The 16502-nt window shown below is 36.3% G+C and overlaps 2 protein-coding genes across 3 annotated transcripts in view; one reads left to right on the plus strand and one right to left on the minus strand.

Moving 5' to 3' along the window:
- Positions 1-16502, plus strand: part of LOC106508926 (protein transport protein sec31-like) — a 175291-nt gene that overhangs the window by 107381 nt on the left and 51408 nt on the right. The gene's annotated exons all lie outside the window — the stretch shown is intronic.
- Positions 1-16502, minus strand: part of C3H2orf73 (chromosome 3 C2orf73 homolog) — a 38210-nt gene that overhangs the window by 5553 nt on the left and 16155 nt on the right. For both annotated transcript variants that reach the window (XM_021088227.1, XM_003125145.4), the window contains exon 3: positions 12305-12458. In XM_021088227.1, coding sequence (XP_020943886.1) covers positions 12305-12458 — 154 coding nt within the window. The remainder of the gene's footprint in view (positions 1-12304; positions 12459-16502) is intronic.

Below are 16502 nucleotides of genomic sequence, written 5' to 3' on the forward strand. Positions count from 1 at the left end.
CAGGACTTTGATAGCTTTATGAGTAAAGTGAAGCAGCTCTAAATTTAGGCATTAATCATGTGGGGTTAATGGAGTATCCAAAGCATGTGCTTCAGGATACAATAGATGTGTTTTCAAATTCCGGCTCTACCATACCATATTTCCTAGCTATGTCACTTTGGACAAATCACTTAACTGAGATTTAGTTTCTTCTTCTCTAAAATGGGGATGATAATAATTTGCTTTCGGACTTCCCTGGTGGCTCAGTGGGTTAAGGATCTGGCATTGTCACTGCTGTCGTGGGGGTTCGATCCCTGGCCTGGGAACTTCCACATGCCATGAGGGCACCAAAAAAATAAGTAAAAATAATTTGCTTTCAGAGTTGTGAGGATTAAAGACAATGTTTATAAAGTCTGTAGGATTCCAGGGCAAAATAGAAAGGGACTTCCAAGTTAGGAAGGGGAGAGCTCTTTTGCATCCTGACAAAAGGGGAAACCATGGAAGAAAAGAAGCATGATGAACTAATAAAAAACTATGAGCAAACCAAAGGGTTTGGTGAACTGGTATTAAAGGTTGGTAGCAGCTTGGGCTGGAGATTAGGGAGATCAGATGTAGCCAGAAGAGAATAGGTTGGGGAGAGCTTTTAAAATGTGCTCTTGACTTTCACCTACATTGCCTTGAGAAGATCACTGCTTGCCTCAGGGTGGTAGAAAGTGGCAGCAACAGTCTAGCCATCTGTTGTCAACCTAGTAACACTGGAACAGCACTGAAGTCCCTCCAGGGCAAGGAGCTGATGAAAATGGATGCATGAAGCCCCTTTGGGCATTTCCTCCTCCACCATTCCCCTAGCAACTGTCATTGCTGGTGGATTAAAAACATCCAGAGATTGCCTTTTCTCAGTGATGCCTGTTTTTCGTAGTTGAAAGGGGAAATGAATGGAGCTGCGACTAAAGGAATGGTCTCAAATAGGGACAACAAATAAAAATGGTCAAAACTGATTTTGTGGGGCCTGACACCCTTCAGCCTAACCTGCATTTTCTTTCCTTAAATTCCCTGGGAGGCACAAAGACAGACCCTGGTCTCTAGCCTTTGCCCACACAGGGCTGATAATTCCCCTTGGGGAACATGACTTAGATAAACTAGGGAGACAGTGTTAAAGAAAGACAGCAAACTTAAAGTATATGCTATGTACCATAGAATTTTTAGAACCTATGCACCAAGGATAAAACAAACATGGCAAATATCCTCAAAGTCATAGAAGGTGTTATTAACAGAGAATAAGAATAAGGGGTCATAAAAAATCATCACATAAAATGTTGGAAGTGAAAAAATATAATAGTTGAAATAAAAGAGATGAGATAACAAGATTTATGAACTAGAAAATTAGACTGAGACGCTCTCCCAGAAGACAGCCAGAAAGGATAAAGACATAAAAATATAGAAAAGCTACAAGACATGGATGATACAAATACCAACACTAGAATTCAGGAAACCTAGAAGAAATAAAGAAAAGGAGCTGTATAAAGAAATGAGATGATAAATATTTAAGAATTAAAGAAAGCCCAAAGACCTCAGATTGAAAGGGCTCACATATTATCAAACAGGTAGCAGGGCCATTAATAAGATGAGACATGTGAGACCCATGGAATGCAAAAATGTAAGGAGGCACATGCATAATCCTGGGAGAGGTCCCTCTTTACCTTACACACCTTACACCTCTCACTTGCTTCACTCTCTTCCCAATCCTGTATGGTAAATAAGAAAAAACTCATACTTTAAGATACTGTATAGAGAAATTTAAGGTCATCTGAGACAAAATATATACTAAATGTTTTCAAAGAGGAGAAATAGATTACCTACAAAGCAGATTTATATCAAATTTCACAGCAACAACATTGGAAACATGATGACTGATTTTTTGTAATATTAAAGGGAAAAACGTTTAAGTTTGGAATTATTATATCCAATAAAACTCTCATTTCACTATAAAGCCAAAAAAAAAAAAATTCAAAGGCAAGGAAGGCCTGAGAATGTTTTCCAATAAAACAGACTGTTTCAAAAAATTCCTAGAGGAATATTTCTTTTCTTTTTCTTTCTTTTTTTTTTTTTTTTTTTTTGCTTTTTAGGGCCGTGCTAGTGGCATATGGAGATTCCCAGGCTTTGGGTCGAATCAGAGCTACAGCTGCCAGCCTACACCACAGCCATAGCAAGGCCAGATCTGAGCCATGTCTGCGACCTACACCATAGCTAACAGCAACACCAGATCCTTAACCCACTGAGTGAGGCTAGGGATCAAACCCACAACCTCATGGTTCCTAGTTGGATTCATTTCTGCTGTGCCATGACAGGAACTCCCCCTAAAGGAAGATTTCAAATAAGAATAGAAATAAATCAAGGAGTGTGTCTAAGGTACACAGAAGAAGATAACAAAATTTTTTGTTGCCTTAAAAAGACAAAAACTAAGGAAAAGAAAAATTATTACACCCATAATTACTCACAACTAAAATTATACTGTTTAACATATTAATGGAGAGTCTGGTGAATATTGTACAAGATGAAAAAAGTAGTATAATGATTGTAAAGGAAAAGAAAAAAACCTGTTATTATTTTCAGATAACACAATTACCTGAATAGAAAAAACAGTAGAATTGATAAATAGTAAGAATAGGGTGTGGCAAGGCAAACAGATTCTTTTACTACTTTGTTATAGTAAAAACAACCTACTAGAAAACAAAATGAAAAATAAAGATACAGTCCCTATAGGAATACAACTATACAGTATAACATTTCTAGAAATTAGCTAAGACTTCATGAGACCTCTACAGAGAAAAAATTTTAGCTCCCTTAAAAGATAAAAATAGAGCTGAATAGACTTTCCATTCTCTTAGGATGGATAGTATGTTACCATAAAGGTGAAATTTTTTCCTGAATTAATCTATAATTTCAGCACAGCCCAAACAAAATTCTAGCTGGATATTTTGACAAATGTCCTAAATTCCAAAGTCAAAATGGAAAAGTAAAGGTCCATAAATAGAGAGGTTACCTGTGAAAAAGAAGAGCAAAGAATGGGGAATCTTCCTATGAGATAGTAAGACAAGCTAAAAATATACATAATTAAAATATTTTAGTAATGATTCAAGGACTGAGAATTAAGAAGCATAACAGAGAGTTCAGTGACAGACTTATTTATATAGGGAACCCCAACATAAAATTAAAGAGGTCCCACAAGCTACTGAGGAAAGTGTAGATTGTTTAGTAGATGGTAGATGGTATCCAGAAAACCTGTTCACTCCATGGAAAAAAACGGAATAGTCTTCTTATTTAACACTGCATATAAAGGTGGGCTCTAGGATTAAAGATGGAATTAATGAAGGTAAAATGATAAAATTAAGAGAAGAAAATACAGGAAAACACCTTTGTGACCTAAGGGTAAGAAAACTCATCATAAACACCCAATGCACAAACCATAAGTGAAAACTTGATAAACTTGATTTATATCAAAATTAGGATTTCTGTTCTATGAACAACATCATGGGCAAAGTTAATAGAGAGATGGTAGGTTGGGAAAAAATACAACATGTAAACTACAAGAGATAGGACATCAGTAGGAATGCTTCTCTATAAAAGTAACGAGAACATTGGCAAAAATAAGCAAAATCAACTTTTTCAGAACTCTGGAAATTAACCAAAGGCTTACAAATTAGAAGCATTTATTCAGGAAAATAGTTTAGTCTCTAATAAAAGCAGGTCTTTAACTGGCCCACTTTTCATGTCCTTCTCCCTACCTCTGCATATGTCTTGGAAATAGCCCTGAATTTATGGTGAAAATCAGCAAGAAGCTTAGTAGCCACAGGAAAGAACCACTGGGTTTGGAACTTCCCACAAAACCAACTCAAATAATTATTTTTTAACCTGGCTGGCATTTCTCTGGAAACCCCTTTCAGAGGGCTTGTCTTTATAGACATGACCTCAATGTCTCTTATTGTTAATAGCCTTTTCCCCAGAGGCATTTGTCAAAAACAATCAAGGGCAATTGTTTAACAGTGCAGCTGTCCTTAATGGCAATAACAGTTGGGGCAAACAAGGATCTGCTGCAAACTAGAAACATATATATTTCCCACCTGCTTAAAATCCAATGCCAGCAACTTTCCACACATGAAACTATCCTTGGACAATGCAATTCACATCCCCTTACTGTAAAGAAAACTTAAGGTATGATGAATTTAAGTTACCAAATTGATGTTTTAGTAAAAGAACTGCATAGAGCAAAAATCTTTATCATTATTAAAAGCCCTCTGTAATGATCACAAAAATACCTAGCCATTAATAAGATTTAATACAAATAGTATATTGCATAATTTTTCCTATGGGGTAATAAGTAACGATTGGTCACAGAGTAAATTTTTTTCAGAACAAATACTTTAATACTTTACTAATATTCAAAACCAGTATTCTACCAGCCAAAACACTTCTAAAAGTGAATCTTTTCACTTTGGGAAGGTTTAGGATTAAATATAGAGCTGACAAAGCAAACACGTTTAATTATGTAATTAGTTATATAGTATACTGTGGCAGAAGAAAATATGATCTGACAGTTTGCTGGTATTGACAATTTTAGGGAGATATAATTAAGTTTATAAACCATATTAAAATGTTTGATATGTTTGCATTTACTATATTTACAGGTTTAATTTGTTAGATTTATAAGAATTCTTTATTTGGCAGAGTTTAGATTGTCAAAGTTCTCCACTTTCCCTGTTAAGTATTTAAAGTGTTTAAGAAGAAAACAGAATATAATTAAACAACAAACTTGCAGTTTAAAATATTAATAAAAAATAATAAACTATTAATAGAATTTAATTGACTTATTTGTAAATGAATCATTAAGGAGTATTTCATTTGTTCAACCTGAGATAATTAAATATCAAAGAACAAGTGAAAGTTACTATTTTAATGGTATACAATATTTTAAAAGTAAAGGCTTAAAGAAATATTTTAAAATTTATAATATTAAAACTAGAATATTAATTTAAATCACATATAACTATAAATAACTTTCTGTATACAAAGACCCTCTTAGGACATAAAAAATCTTTTACTAAAGATCAACAACTAGACTATATGCAGACTTGATATAACAATAGAATCCTGAGGACAATGGAATATCTTTCTAGTATAAAATGTATGTAACCATGAATCTAGAATTCTGTACCCAGCTGTACTTTCCTTCATTAAAAAGTAAGGGCAATTTAAGGACATTTTGAGAAAAAGGTGAAGAGTTGGCCATTCCTAAACTCTCATGGAAAGAACTATTTAAAGTCATTAAGATAATCTGTTACATTGGTGGCCCTAAAGAGTCAGGCCTCTCAGTATTCATATCCTTGTACAGTCCCCTGGTGAATATGAACTGGCCTTGTGATCAGCCTCAACCAATAGGATGTGGCAGAAGTAACACTGTGCCAGTTCCAGGCATAAACCTTAAGAAAGATTTACAAGTTCTGTTTTTGCATTCTTGGAAGGCCTAAGCTGCCATGTGAGAAGTCCATCCACTTTGCTGGAGAAAGCACATGTACAGACTATGGAGCATAACAGGCCCAATCATTCCAGCATCCTAAATGAGGCCAGTCCTTGTATGACCTGCTATAAATTTCAGCCACTCAAGTGCTCACCAGCAAGACCAGTCAAAGAACTGCCCAGTTGAGCTCAGTCCAGATTGCAGAATCATGAGCAAATAAAATGATTGTTGTTTTAAGAAACTAAATTTTGTAGAGGCTTGTTATGCAGATTAACAAACAAATACTTCCGAAGGAAGTCAATTAAATCAATTAAAACAGATCATCTTTTATACAGTGACCTAGAACCTCTCAGAATCTTAAAAATAATAACAAAATTTCATGGGCACTAATAATGGGATATGAAAAGAATTCTGGACTATTATAGAAAGAAATTCTTTACCCAGAAATTATACCTGTTAAAAGTAGACATAACTTTCATGTTCATTTATGCAAACATATGAGATTTTTAAAAGAAGCCCATAATAGTGGACATCATCTAAGTGGGAAAACATCAAAGAAGATATTCAAGTTCTTAGTGGTTACTCAAGAATTCAAATTGGACCCAAAATAATTACTTAAAAGAAGCTTTGTTAGATGAGGCTTACAAAAAATAAGGCAAAGTCTATAAAGAATGTTTGAAATCCACTCTCTGTTTCTTGGAAACTTGATCTAATTAAAGCAGGAATTTTCTAAACAAGGATACACCAAACAAGTTGGTGTCTGGCCATCTATATTTTATCAACAAAACACACAACTTGCTCCTCGTACTGATGGGAATGCAGCAGATTTTACTTCAAGAAATTTTCTTAACTTTTCATTTGTATCTCCTTAAAAAACATTCATCACTATTATTTTTCTATTAGAAACTTCATTCTTCTAAATAATATTTATTTTCATCTTCTATAAAAAGATTTTTAATCTAAAGTAACAGTACAGATTTTCAAAATACAGTGGGGAAAAAAAAAAAAGCCTAACATAACTATAGCAAGAAATCATTGTTGTTACACCCTGGTATAAAAGAAGCACCACAAACTAAAACCTACTTTAAAAAATAATAGTACTGTATCTGAATTTGCAATTGAAAAGAACATTAAAATATTGAATAGTTGATAAATAGCCAAAGTTTCACTGAAATATGAAGAATTCCCTCACAAATTAGATCAGCTTTTCCAATTTATAAAGTTTTATTATATAAAACCAAAAGTGAACACTTATTCTTACAGGGACTCAGATATGATGGAGCATAGCCATTTGTTGAACTGACCATGGATGGTAGCCAGGAAATTGTGTGGTGGTACAAGACATAAAGGGCACTTTCATTATCGGTACAAGATGACATAGCTGAAATGCCAAAAACCAGGCGTAATTAAGTGGGCTGATGGAACAGAATGACTATGAGATGACTTTTGTTATTAATGTTTATATACACATTTTCTTTGTCTATATGCATATATATATATACACACACAGACACACACACATTAAAAACCTGGCCTACACAGACAAGTTTATATCCATATTTTAAAATTTACATAAAATATTTTCTTTTAAAAATCTTTCTCATCTAATAGTGAAACACCATTTAAATATGAATAAATTGTAGGCCTATACTGCAGTGTGTATATTTATGTTATGACTTTAAAATGAATAATCTATTGAATAAAACATAATTATCATTAAACTAATTGATAAATATTTGTTGAGTCTAGGTATTGTGGTAGGACCTGGAATATAATAATGATCTTGGCAATGAAAAATATCAATAAAAGAACAGAGAGAGAAAGAGGAAGAAGGAGGGGGAGAAAGGAGGAGGAAGAGGGGGAAAGGAGGAGGAAGAGGGGGACAGAAGGGGAAGGAGAAAAGGAGACCTCCAGGCCAGGTTCCCAAAGCTAGATTCCAACTCAGCAACTAACTTAGTACAATGCAATAATCAATAATACTAGTTCCTTGGTAGCCTAGCATTGGGGATTCTGTGTTGTCAGTGCTGTGGATCGGTTGGATCCCTGGCCTGGGCAATTTACATGTTATTTATTTCTCATGACAATCTTGCAAAACAAGAATTATTATTCCCACTTCATAAACTGAGTAAAACAAGATGATGAAATTGAAATCATGGGCTGAGAATCAAACAACTCTATGTGCTGAACCAATATTAAAATTCCAGGGGGAGTTAGTGTTGATGGTGATTTCCAGTTAAACATTGCAAATTCAACATGTATATTTGCCCAAATTCCCTCCCAAACTCTAGTACAATGATAGTAAAGAAATTAAAAGGGCTTAAAGCCTTAAGAGAAAAAAAAAAAAAAAAAAAGAGGATTAAATGTGAGCAAAGATAGTAACAAATTTGAAAGCTGGAAAGCAGATGAGTAAGTGGCAACTGACTTGAGTAGAGCCCAGAAAACTGGAAGCTAAGTGCTTGAGGAGGGGGAGGTGGGGTGAAAATCAAGCCAATTCATGCCACAGCATTCCAGTAAAGGGAATTGGAGGCAGCTGATGCCTCTGAGTCAGGGAACAGTTGAAACTGTGAACTGAAGATTTTCTGTCCCCAACTCCAGGCAGAAGCTTGGAGGATTCCTCTATGGGAAAATTGACAAATCTACAGATGCTGATTTGGGGGGCTCCCTTCTGAAATTGCTGGGCCCTGCCTGATCACCCAGAACAAAGCCTCTTTTTCTGTCTCTTCCACCACATCCCGTATCAAACTAGAGAAGGAACAACTGCTCCTTATGAGAAACTGCAGGCCTGATTGGTTAACAAAAAAATCAGTTAAGGCAAAGAAGCATAGAAAATTACATATAGCATACTTATTTTGCTTTTAACTAGTTCATTCACCAAATTTTTATCAGAGTGCCAAGGCATTTTCTCGGAGGAAGTGTCTGTTGGTTGGAATTCCACTTTGTATTTCTTGCACAAACACATCCTAATGCATCCCTTTCAGTTTCTGTTTCTTTAACAGAGAATGGAAACTTAAAAATGCGTCTGAAGGAAAATGAGTACAAAGTCCTTTAAGATTTAAAAAAATTCGCTCCAGCTCCTCTTTCACAGTTATTTTACCCACACTTAATTAGCATTTTTAAAGTTAGTGATTGACCTTTTAGCAAATCTTTCTAAAGTATTCGACTTTGAATGTTTTATAGAAGCAACTGCTTTTTTATGCTCAGATTTAATTTATTAGACTATGTAATTAAGTTACAGAAATATAAAAATAAGTACCTAAATTGGTTCTGAAACAAGCATGACTTTCAAAGAGTATTCTCTACCTCCTGGGGCTGAGTTATATGCCGTTTGTCTAAATCTCCACAGCATGACGTCAAGAGCAATAGGAAATAAAGTAGGTAGATTTGGCAGGTCAAATAGGACCATGTAGGCCATGACAAAGAATTTGAAATTTATCCTACAAATAATGACAAATAACTGGAGGCTCTAAAGGAGGAGAGTGATATCATTAATCAGTCCTCTGATTATGGTGTGGAAAACTTTATGGAAGAGGAAGAAAGGAAGTGGGAATAGTTGGCTGTACTACATTGGTAAGATGATTAGGGCTCTATTTTGGAGATAGAGGTGTCAAGATTTGCTGATGGAATGGATGTAAAGGGAGTTTTTGAATGACTTCAAGGTTATTGAAACTTGAGCATCTGGGAGAATAGAAATGACATTTATTGAGATGGGGGAATAGGTTTGAAGGGGGGAGAATGAAATGTACTGTTCTAGCCAGGTTAAACCGGAAAAGGAAATTAGTTACCCCCAAAGAGACGGTAAGTAGTTGCTTGGATATGTAAACTTGATGCTCTGTGAAGAGGCCAGGGCTAGGGAGAGAAATTGGTTCTTGTATTAGTTCCTTTGACTGATCTTAATCTTCTACTCTGTGTTTCATCTATTTTGGGTAGTATCTCTTGAGGACTCATATGTTAAACAATGATGTTAGCACCCTTCTCCTCTGCTACTCTCCATCTTCTGTCAACTGTATATTTTTCTTAAGACCCACATAATTCTGATCTGTAACCATATTTAAATTTTTATGTTGTGTCTATAGAATGATGCTAAATTCGAAAACTACTAAATAGCATTATAATATAATTACATGAATTTGTTCCCTTAGGGGCCAAATATTTTGCTAAGTCTAGATCTATTTCTCAGTAGGTCCAATGCTCAGTGCCACTTGGGAAAAAAAAAAGGGGGTTCTAGGGTACATGTCAAATAAATCCTCTCCTCTAGGTTAGAAACGGTTTCTCTTGAGAACTTTGAAGACATTAATTCCATTGTGCTCGTCCATACTGCTTGATTCCATATTCTTATTTCTTAGATGGTGACTTGTTTTTCTTTTAATGGAAACTTTTAGAATCTTCTCTTTATAATTGTTTTGCAATTTCGTAATGACGTATAAGCGTGTACCTTTTTTCCCTTCATACTTTGAAGCACTCAGTAGACCATTTCAATGGCTCCCTTTTATGTTGGAAATCTTTCTTCTTATTATTATTCTGGAGGCTATGTAGACTACTGGTTATTTTTATAGGTACTAGAGTCAGACTTAGTTCAAACACCAATTACTTGCTGTGTAGCTTTGGGCAAATTAAACCCTGCACTTGCTTTCTTATCTGAAAAATGAGACTATTAAAAGTATTACCACACTAGTATATTCCATAGGGTTGGTGTGAAAGTTGAGTGAGTAAACATTTAGAAAGTTTTACAGGAGTTCCCTTTGTGGCTCAGCAGTTAACAAACCCAACTAGGATCCATGAGGATGCAAGGTTCAATCCCTGGCCTGCTCAGTGAGTAAGGATCTGGCATTGCCATGAGCTGTGGTATAGGTCACAGATGCGGCTCAGATCCCGTGTTGCTGTAGCTGTGGTGTAGGCCTGTGGCTGTAGCTCTGATTTGACCCTTAGCCTGGGAACTATGCCGGTGATGGTCCTAAAAAGTAAAAAAAGAAAAGAAAAGAAAGTTTTACAAAGCGCTTGTAAAAGTTTAATGTATGTTTTATGATGATAATTATCTCATCTTCATCTGTACTCTTTTCTGGAGCTCCAGAAAAGTGGGACATCCCAGACTGATTCTCCATTCTATTCGCTCATATTTTCTAAGTTTCTGTTGTTATTGTTCTCTTATGCTCTGTGATATTTTCTTAACTTTATCTCCAAAAAAAAAAAAAAACAACAACAAAAACTTTGGCATAATTCTAATCTTTAGTTGTCCATTCATAAATTAATAATAGGATAGAAGGCCAGTTTGAAATGCTAAAGTGACTAGTGTGGTAGTTGATATCTAGCTGGAAAAGTGGGCTGTAGCAATTTTAATGTTGGTAATGGGTAGAGTGCTCATGACTGGAGCAGTTATTTAAGAGACAGACTTTCAAGTATCTCTCTGATTCTCCCCTTCCTCTTTTTGTTCTGCTATATCTGCTAAGCCTACAGATTCTTAGTTTTTTGTTTTTCCACAGGCAGACTGTTTCTTCTTTGCTGCATCTCCTTCTATACATTCTAAGCTGTTTTTCTTTGCTCTCTTTCATCCATCAACAGACTTCCATTCCTTCCCACATTCCAGAAAGGTCTTCCTCCCATTGTTTCCACCTTTATGGGCTGATTGTTTTGCTGTCATTTAATAGGGTCTTGAGGGGCAGGAGATTTAGATGTGTGTGCTCAGTCCAGCATCTTGAAACAGAAGATGCTACTTTTCTCAAGAAGAGGTAGATTATCTAATATTTAGTTCTCTGTACTTACCACCATTGAGGTGGAAATCATATTAAATATGAGCATTTTCAAATGTCCTGACCTTTGGTCTAGCTGCCTTTGGTATCCTTAACTAGACTGGCCAATCACAGAGGCCAGAAGGCTAAAACCGAGGGACTGTTGACCTTGATAAGTACTCCTATGCTGCCTACTGTCATGTTTAGAAAATTTGAGGTTTAGTTTATGAACTTTTGTATGGGGTGAGAACCAGAGGGGTTAGTCAATAAATACATTTTTGTTTGGACTTGATCCTGAACTTCTTTTCTTGCTAAAAATCCTACTTTTGCAGTGGAGATGAGTAAGACATGGGTTCAGAAACAGATACAACTCGAAAAAATGTGAAAGACTTCAGTTATTATAATGATATTGTAAGGTAAAACAAATTTAAGATCTTAAAATGTATTAAGAATGTATATAAGAATATTTCCCAAGTTATGTCTTGTGGAATACCAGTCATGTGAGATGGTCTGAAAAAGGATGAAGTTGTCGATATTGAGGAAACCCAGCATTCTTTATTCTTCTTCTCAGAAATACATTGTGCTTGCACTTAAAATAGGATTTTAAGAGTTCTGTAGTAAGGAAAGAAAGAAAAAACCCTCTAACTTTGTAAATTCAGTTTTTGCAAAACATTTGACCTCCTCTGTTTTTCTGAGCAGTATCTATAAATGTCATAAAAACTAGTGTCCCTCAAAGTGCATTTTGAGAAACATTGTCCTCTGGTGTTGTCCACTATTTTAACAGTTACAACTTTTAAAGTTCTCTGACAATAATGAGCAGAATGCTACTAAATTTCTGCCTTGGAGGGTCGTATTGTCAATGATCATTATAATTTTTATTATGTTATATCAAGCATGTTTGAAGCTATGTTGTCCCCCAGGAGGGAACAAAGAACAAACTTGTCAAGGGCTGCATTTTCTGCATGTATATTTTCAACTCCTATAGAGGACAATTTTCTCAGGTAGTGCCAGCACATCCAATACATCTTAATTTGATAGCAGGAACTGGAGACAATGGAGAAGAGGTTTTTACCAGTGCTGACCTTACCTATTCCATAAGAAGGCTTTTGTAACTTGCTATGTTTGACTGGTGAAACCAATGGACATGCTGGTTTTTGAAAGTCGCTCCTTTGGGTGCTCTTAGTGTCATAAGGTGGTTGGAAGGGATTTTCTAGTCCTTTACCATGTGACCACCAGTCACCCTTCATGGAAAAAAAAATGGAAACACTAAATTATATACTGTAGGACATTTTCATGTGCTGCTTCATATCTATGAATGTCCAGTAATTTGATTCAACCACTTATTGGATTTTCTAGTACTAAAATAGAGTTCTAATATCTAAGAATAAATCCATTTCCACAAAGACGGTATTTCTTAAGAAGCACCTAAAAATGCATTATCATATATTATTAGCTAAAATAAAGCTGCTAGGCTCTTAAACTATCTTCTATCAACAGATGGAGTGGTAAAAGTCATTATGTTTCTATGTTTTGTACTATAATTTTTAAATGTGTATATATATACACATACATGCATATGTGCATAGTTTTATATTTTTATACTTTTCATTATGGCAATACAAATAATGTATCTAAGATCATACAATATCTAAGATATGGATTTTAAAAGTTTTTAGTTCATGACCCACACTATGAAATACATTTTATGCCATGTGAGAAAACACACTGTATACATACATAAAACTAGAAATTTCACAAAACAATAGTCTCCCTACATGCAGTGCACTTGGCTGTTTTTCCTATTCTATTTTATTGCTTTTCTCTTATATTTCATTTCATAATAGTGGTTGCAGCCCACATTGACTTATAAGTCCCTAATGATTCAGTGTGAAAAGCTTTGTTCTAAGCAGAAATATCTCTGATATTACTGAGTTTTTTAACAATAAAACTGGCCCTAAGGAGTTCCGGTTGTGGCTCAGCAGGTTAAGGACCCCACATTGTCTCTGTGAGGATGTGGATTTGATTCCTGGCCTCCCAGTGGGTTAAGCATTCAGCATTGCCTCAAGCTATGGCATAGGTTGCAGATGTAGCTCAGATCCAGCGTTGCTATGGCTGTGTTGTAGGCTTCAGCTACAGCTCTGATTCAACCCCTAGCCTAGGAACTTCCATATGCTGCAAGTGGAGCCATAAAAAGAAAAACAAATGAAAGCTTGTGCAAGAAATGAAGAACACACAAATTATTCCTTGGCATGTATGACAATTTGCTCTCTTAGATGTTCAGAAAGCAGCGAGTGGAATTGTTACTCACCTTAGTATTGACCAAAAAAAAAAAAACAAAAATTGTTACCTGGTTCATCAGGTAGAAGAGAACCTTGGGAGAAAAGCAACTGTGACACCTAAGAGTTCTTGTATATTATTAGAGAATAAAAGTAACCTTGCGTATATTCAAATACCTACCTGGAACTTGGAAAGAGATGGGCCTTTTAAAAAATCAACGATGCATAGTCAGAGACTTTAAAGTATGATCCAAGGGGGATAAAAATGAGAGTCTAATAAGTTAAATTCTGACAATTGAAGCTACATTGATATGAAAAGAAGGTGGCATCTAAAGAAATCTATGTAGCTGCACATGGAGTCAGTTTTCAAATGAACTTGGTTTCTAAAGACACAGGTATGTATAAAAGAAGTGTACAATATTAAACTCAAAAAGAATTAATGAAGTCTTTTCAGGAGATTGTCAAGATGCTTAGAGAGAAGAAATCCATGAAATACACCAAATGCAGCAAAAATAGGATATCCTGAGGGAAAATATTCTTCTGTAGCAAGAAATCAAGGAAAGGCTTAGAGTTTGGGGAATTTGGGGAAGGGTACACTGTTTAGAGCTGAAAATCAGAGCTATTCAACTTTAGGTTCTTTTTTTTTTTTTTTTTTGTCTTTTTGCCTGTTCTAGAGCCGCTCCCATGGCATGTGGAGGTTCCCAGGCTAGGGGTTGAATAGGAGCTGTAGCCACCGGCCTACACCAGAGCCACAGTGACACGGGATCCGAGCTGCATCTGCGACCTACACCACAGCTCACGGCAACGCCGGATCCTTAACCCCCAGGGATCAAACCCACAACCTCATGGTTCCTAGTCAGATTCACTAACCACTGTGCCACGACGGGAACTCCCAACTTTAGGTTCTTGGTTAAGGGAAAACATCTTCAAACTGAAAAAGATGGGAGGAACATGGACCAAAGAGGGCACTAAATCCTGAATAGTTGAAGACAGAGTTAGACCTCACTACTCAAATGGACATGAGGGCTGGTTTCTAGGCCAATGACAACCTATAACTGGGGGTAAAAATAAATAATAATTCAGAGTTCCCTGGTAGCTCAATGGGTTGAAGATCCAGCATTGTCACTGTTGTGGCTCAGGTCACTGAAAAAAAAAAATTACTTTGCAGAGATCAAAGAAATGTAGTAATTGGGAAAATTTGAAGAATAGGAGAGCAATGAGGTAATGCCTCACTTTTCAGAATGGGTTAAAAGGTGAATTGCAGAAATTAAGTCTATTTGATGTAGATCCTAGGAATTCTAGAACAGATCACTACACAGATGGTGTCTTCTCACTCTCTGGCTCAAAATAGTCATGTCTTACTGTCGTCAGAGCCTGCTTCTTGCAGCTCTTCTCTACTCTGTGATTACAGTGCCCCAGGTCTAGGCCTTCTCTCTTTTATTCTCGTCACAATTCCACAAGGTCCACCCACTCTACAGAGAGGACACTGCTGGGAGTTGAGATCACTTCCTAAGGTCTACCACTCACAGAGCTGCCCCAATTCAGTGCCCCATCTGTATGTGCCTCTAACCTTCGTGCTCCACTGCTATAGCAAATCTGCTGTGGAAGGCAAAGATGAACACAAACTTATTATTTCAAAAATAAAAATGAATAGGATCTAAGGATACTGAGAAAGATCCTCTCCAGTAAGGTTTTAAGGAATACAGTTTATATTATCTTCTTTCGTTGATCAGAAACTTATTTCGCTAACAGCCAAGTTATGGGAAGTTACTAGAATAAGTGAACCAGTATGTCTGGTAGACTTCAATTTTTTTTTTAAGAATGCAGTAAAAAAAAAAAAAAAAAAAAAAAAAAAAAAAAAAAAAAAAAAAACTACCCTTAAAACAGAGATTATTCACCTTTCAAGAAGACTTTGAATGTAGAATTTTACCAAAATGGCCTCTCTGGTTCCCCAAGTACATGGAAATGAGCAATTTTTCCTGAAGTGTGGTTGATGACATTAAGATCTCTATAGTTGGTGAGTGTCCTGATTAGTGTTGTGAATTGGATAAATTGTTCACTTCAGTAGAATTAAATCCTATGGTTCAAAAAATGTTGTTTTTATCTTTCCTATTTCTGGATAGTCTGTCCTGTGCCTGAAAAGTCTGGCTCCTTCCTGGAAGTGTGAGTATGTATACCCCATGCACACATGCATGCCTTTTAGAGCCAAACATTTGCTCAGAGAGGTTATAGGATTAAAGGTAAAGATAGTAGCTTATATTTTTTTATTCACCTCACACTGAAGGGAAAGATTGAAGAATAAAAATTTATCACTCTGCATACCATAATTTACACTGGATTTTGAGGGGTTAGTGTGGGGTTATGATGAAATAAACCAAACTTGGAAAAGTCTTCTATGTGATTGCTTTGTCTAGGTTTTCTTTGGGGGGCGGGGGGCAGACCACATCTTTCAGATTGTGGGGAGGGTTCTGCCTAAAGAGAGAATTGTTCCCAAAACTTTGGACCCAGAGAGAGGATGAAGCCCTCCCTTCCAGTGCAAGGCCTATCTCCTCTTGCCCCAGGAGGACTGTCACTGGGGCTCCATAGTAGAGAGGTGCCTGGAGAGTCCTGATGCCAAGGCTCCCTGTAACCCTGGCTGCTGGAAGGCCTAAAAGCCATTGTGCTGTGGGCACTTAGCCACATTTGAAATGACTGTGAGACAGTCTCTCTGTTATTCTTCTGTCAGCCCTATGCCTTCAGAACTGCATCAGTAAACATAACTTACTTCCATTCTTTGGGGAATTCAGGGAGAATCCGGGGGGGGGGGGATGTAATAAAAACAAGAGGAACATCCTGGAAATATCAGTTAAGAGAACGTAAGAGGTGGTAAAGCCAGCTCCACAGCCTGGCTGAGACGACTGCTGGTGGTGGTGACCTGTGGAACATAAAATTATACCTCAGGGATTCCTAGGCAACTATGGGTTTTTGACACCACTTTACACATAATCATCTATTTTAGTAGAGCTCAGT

The sequence above is a fragment of the Sus scrofa genome, chromosome 3, assembly GCF_000003025.6.
Source record: "Sus scrofa isolate TJ Tabasco breed Duroc chromosome 3, Sscrofa11.1, whole genome shotgun sequence".
NCBI classification, from domain to species: Eukaryota; Metazoa; Chordata; class Mammalia; order Artiodactyla; family Suidae; genus Sus; species Sus scrofa.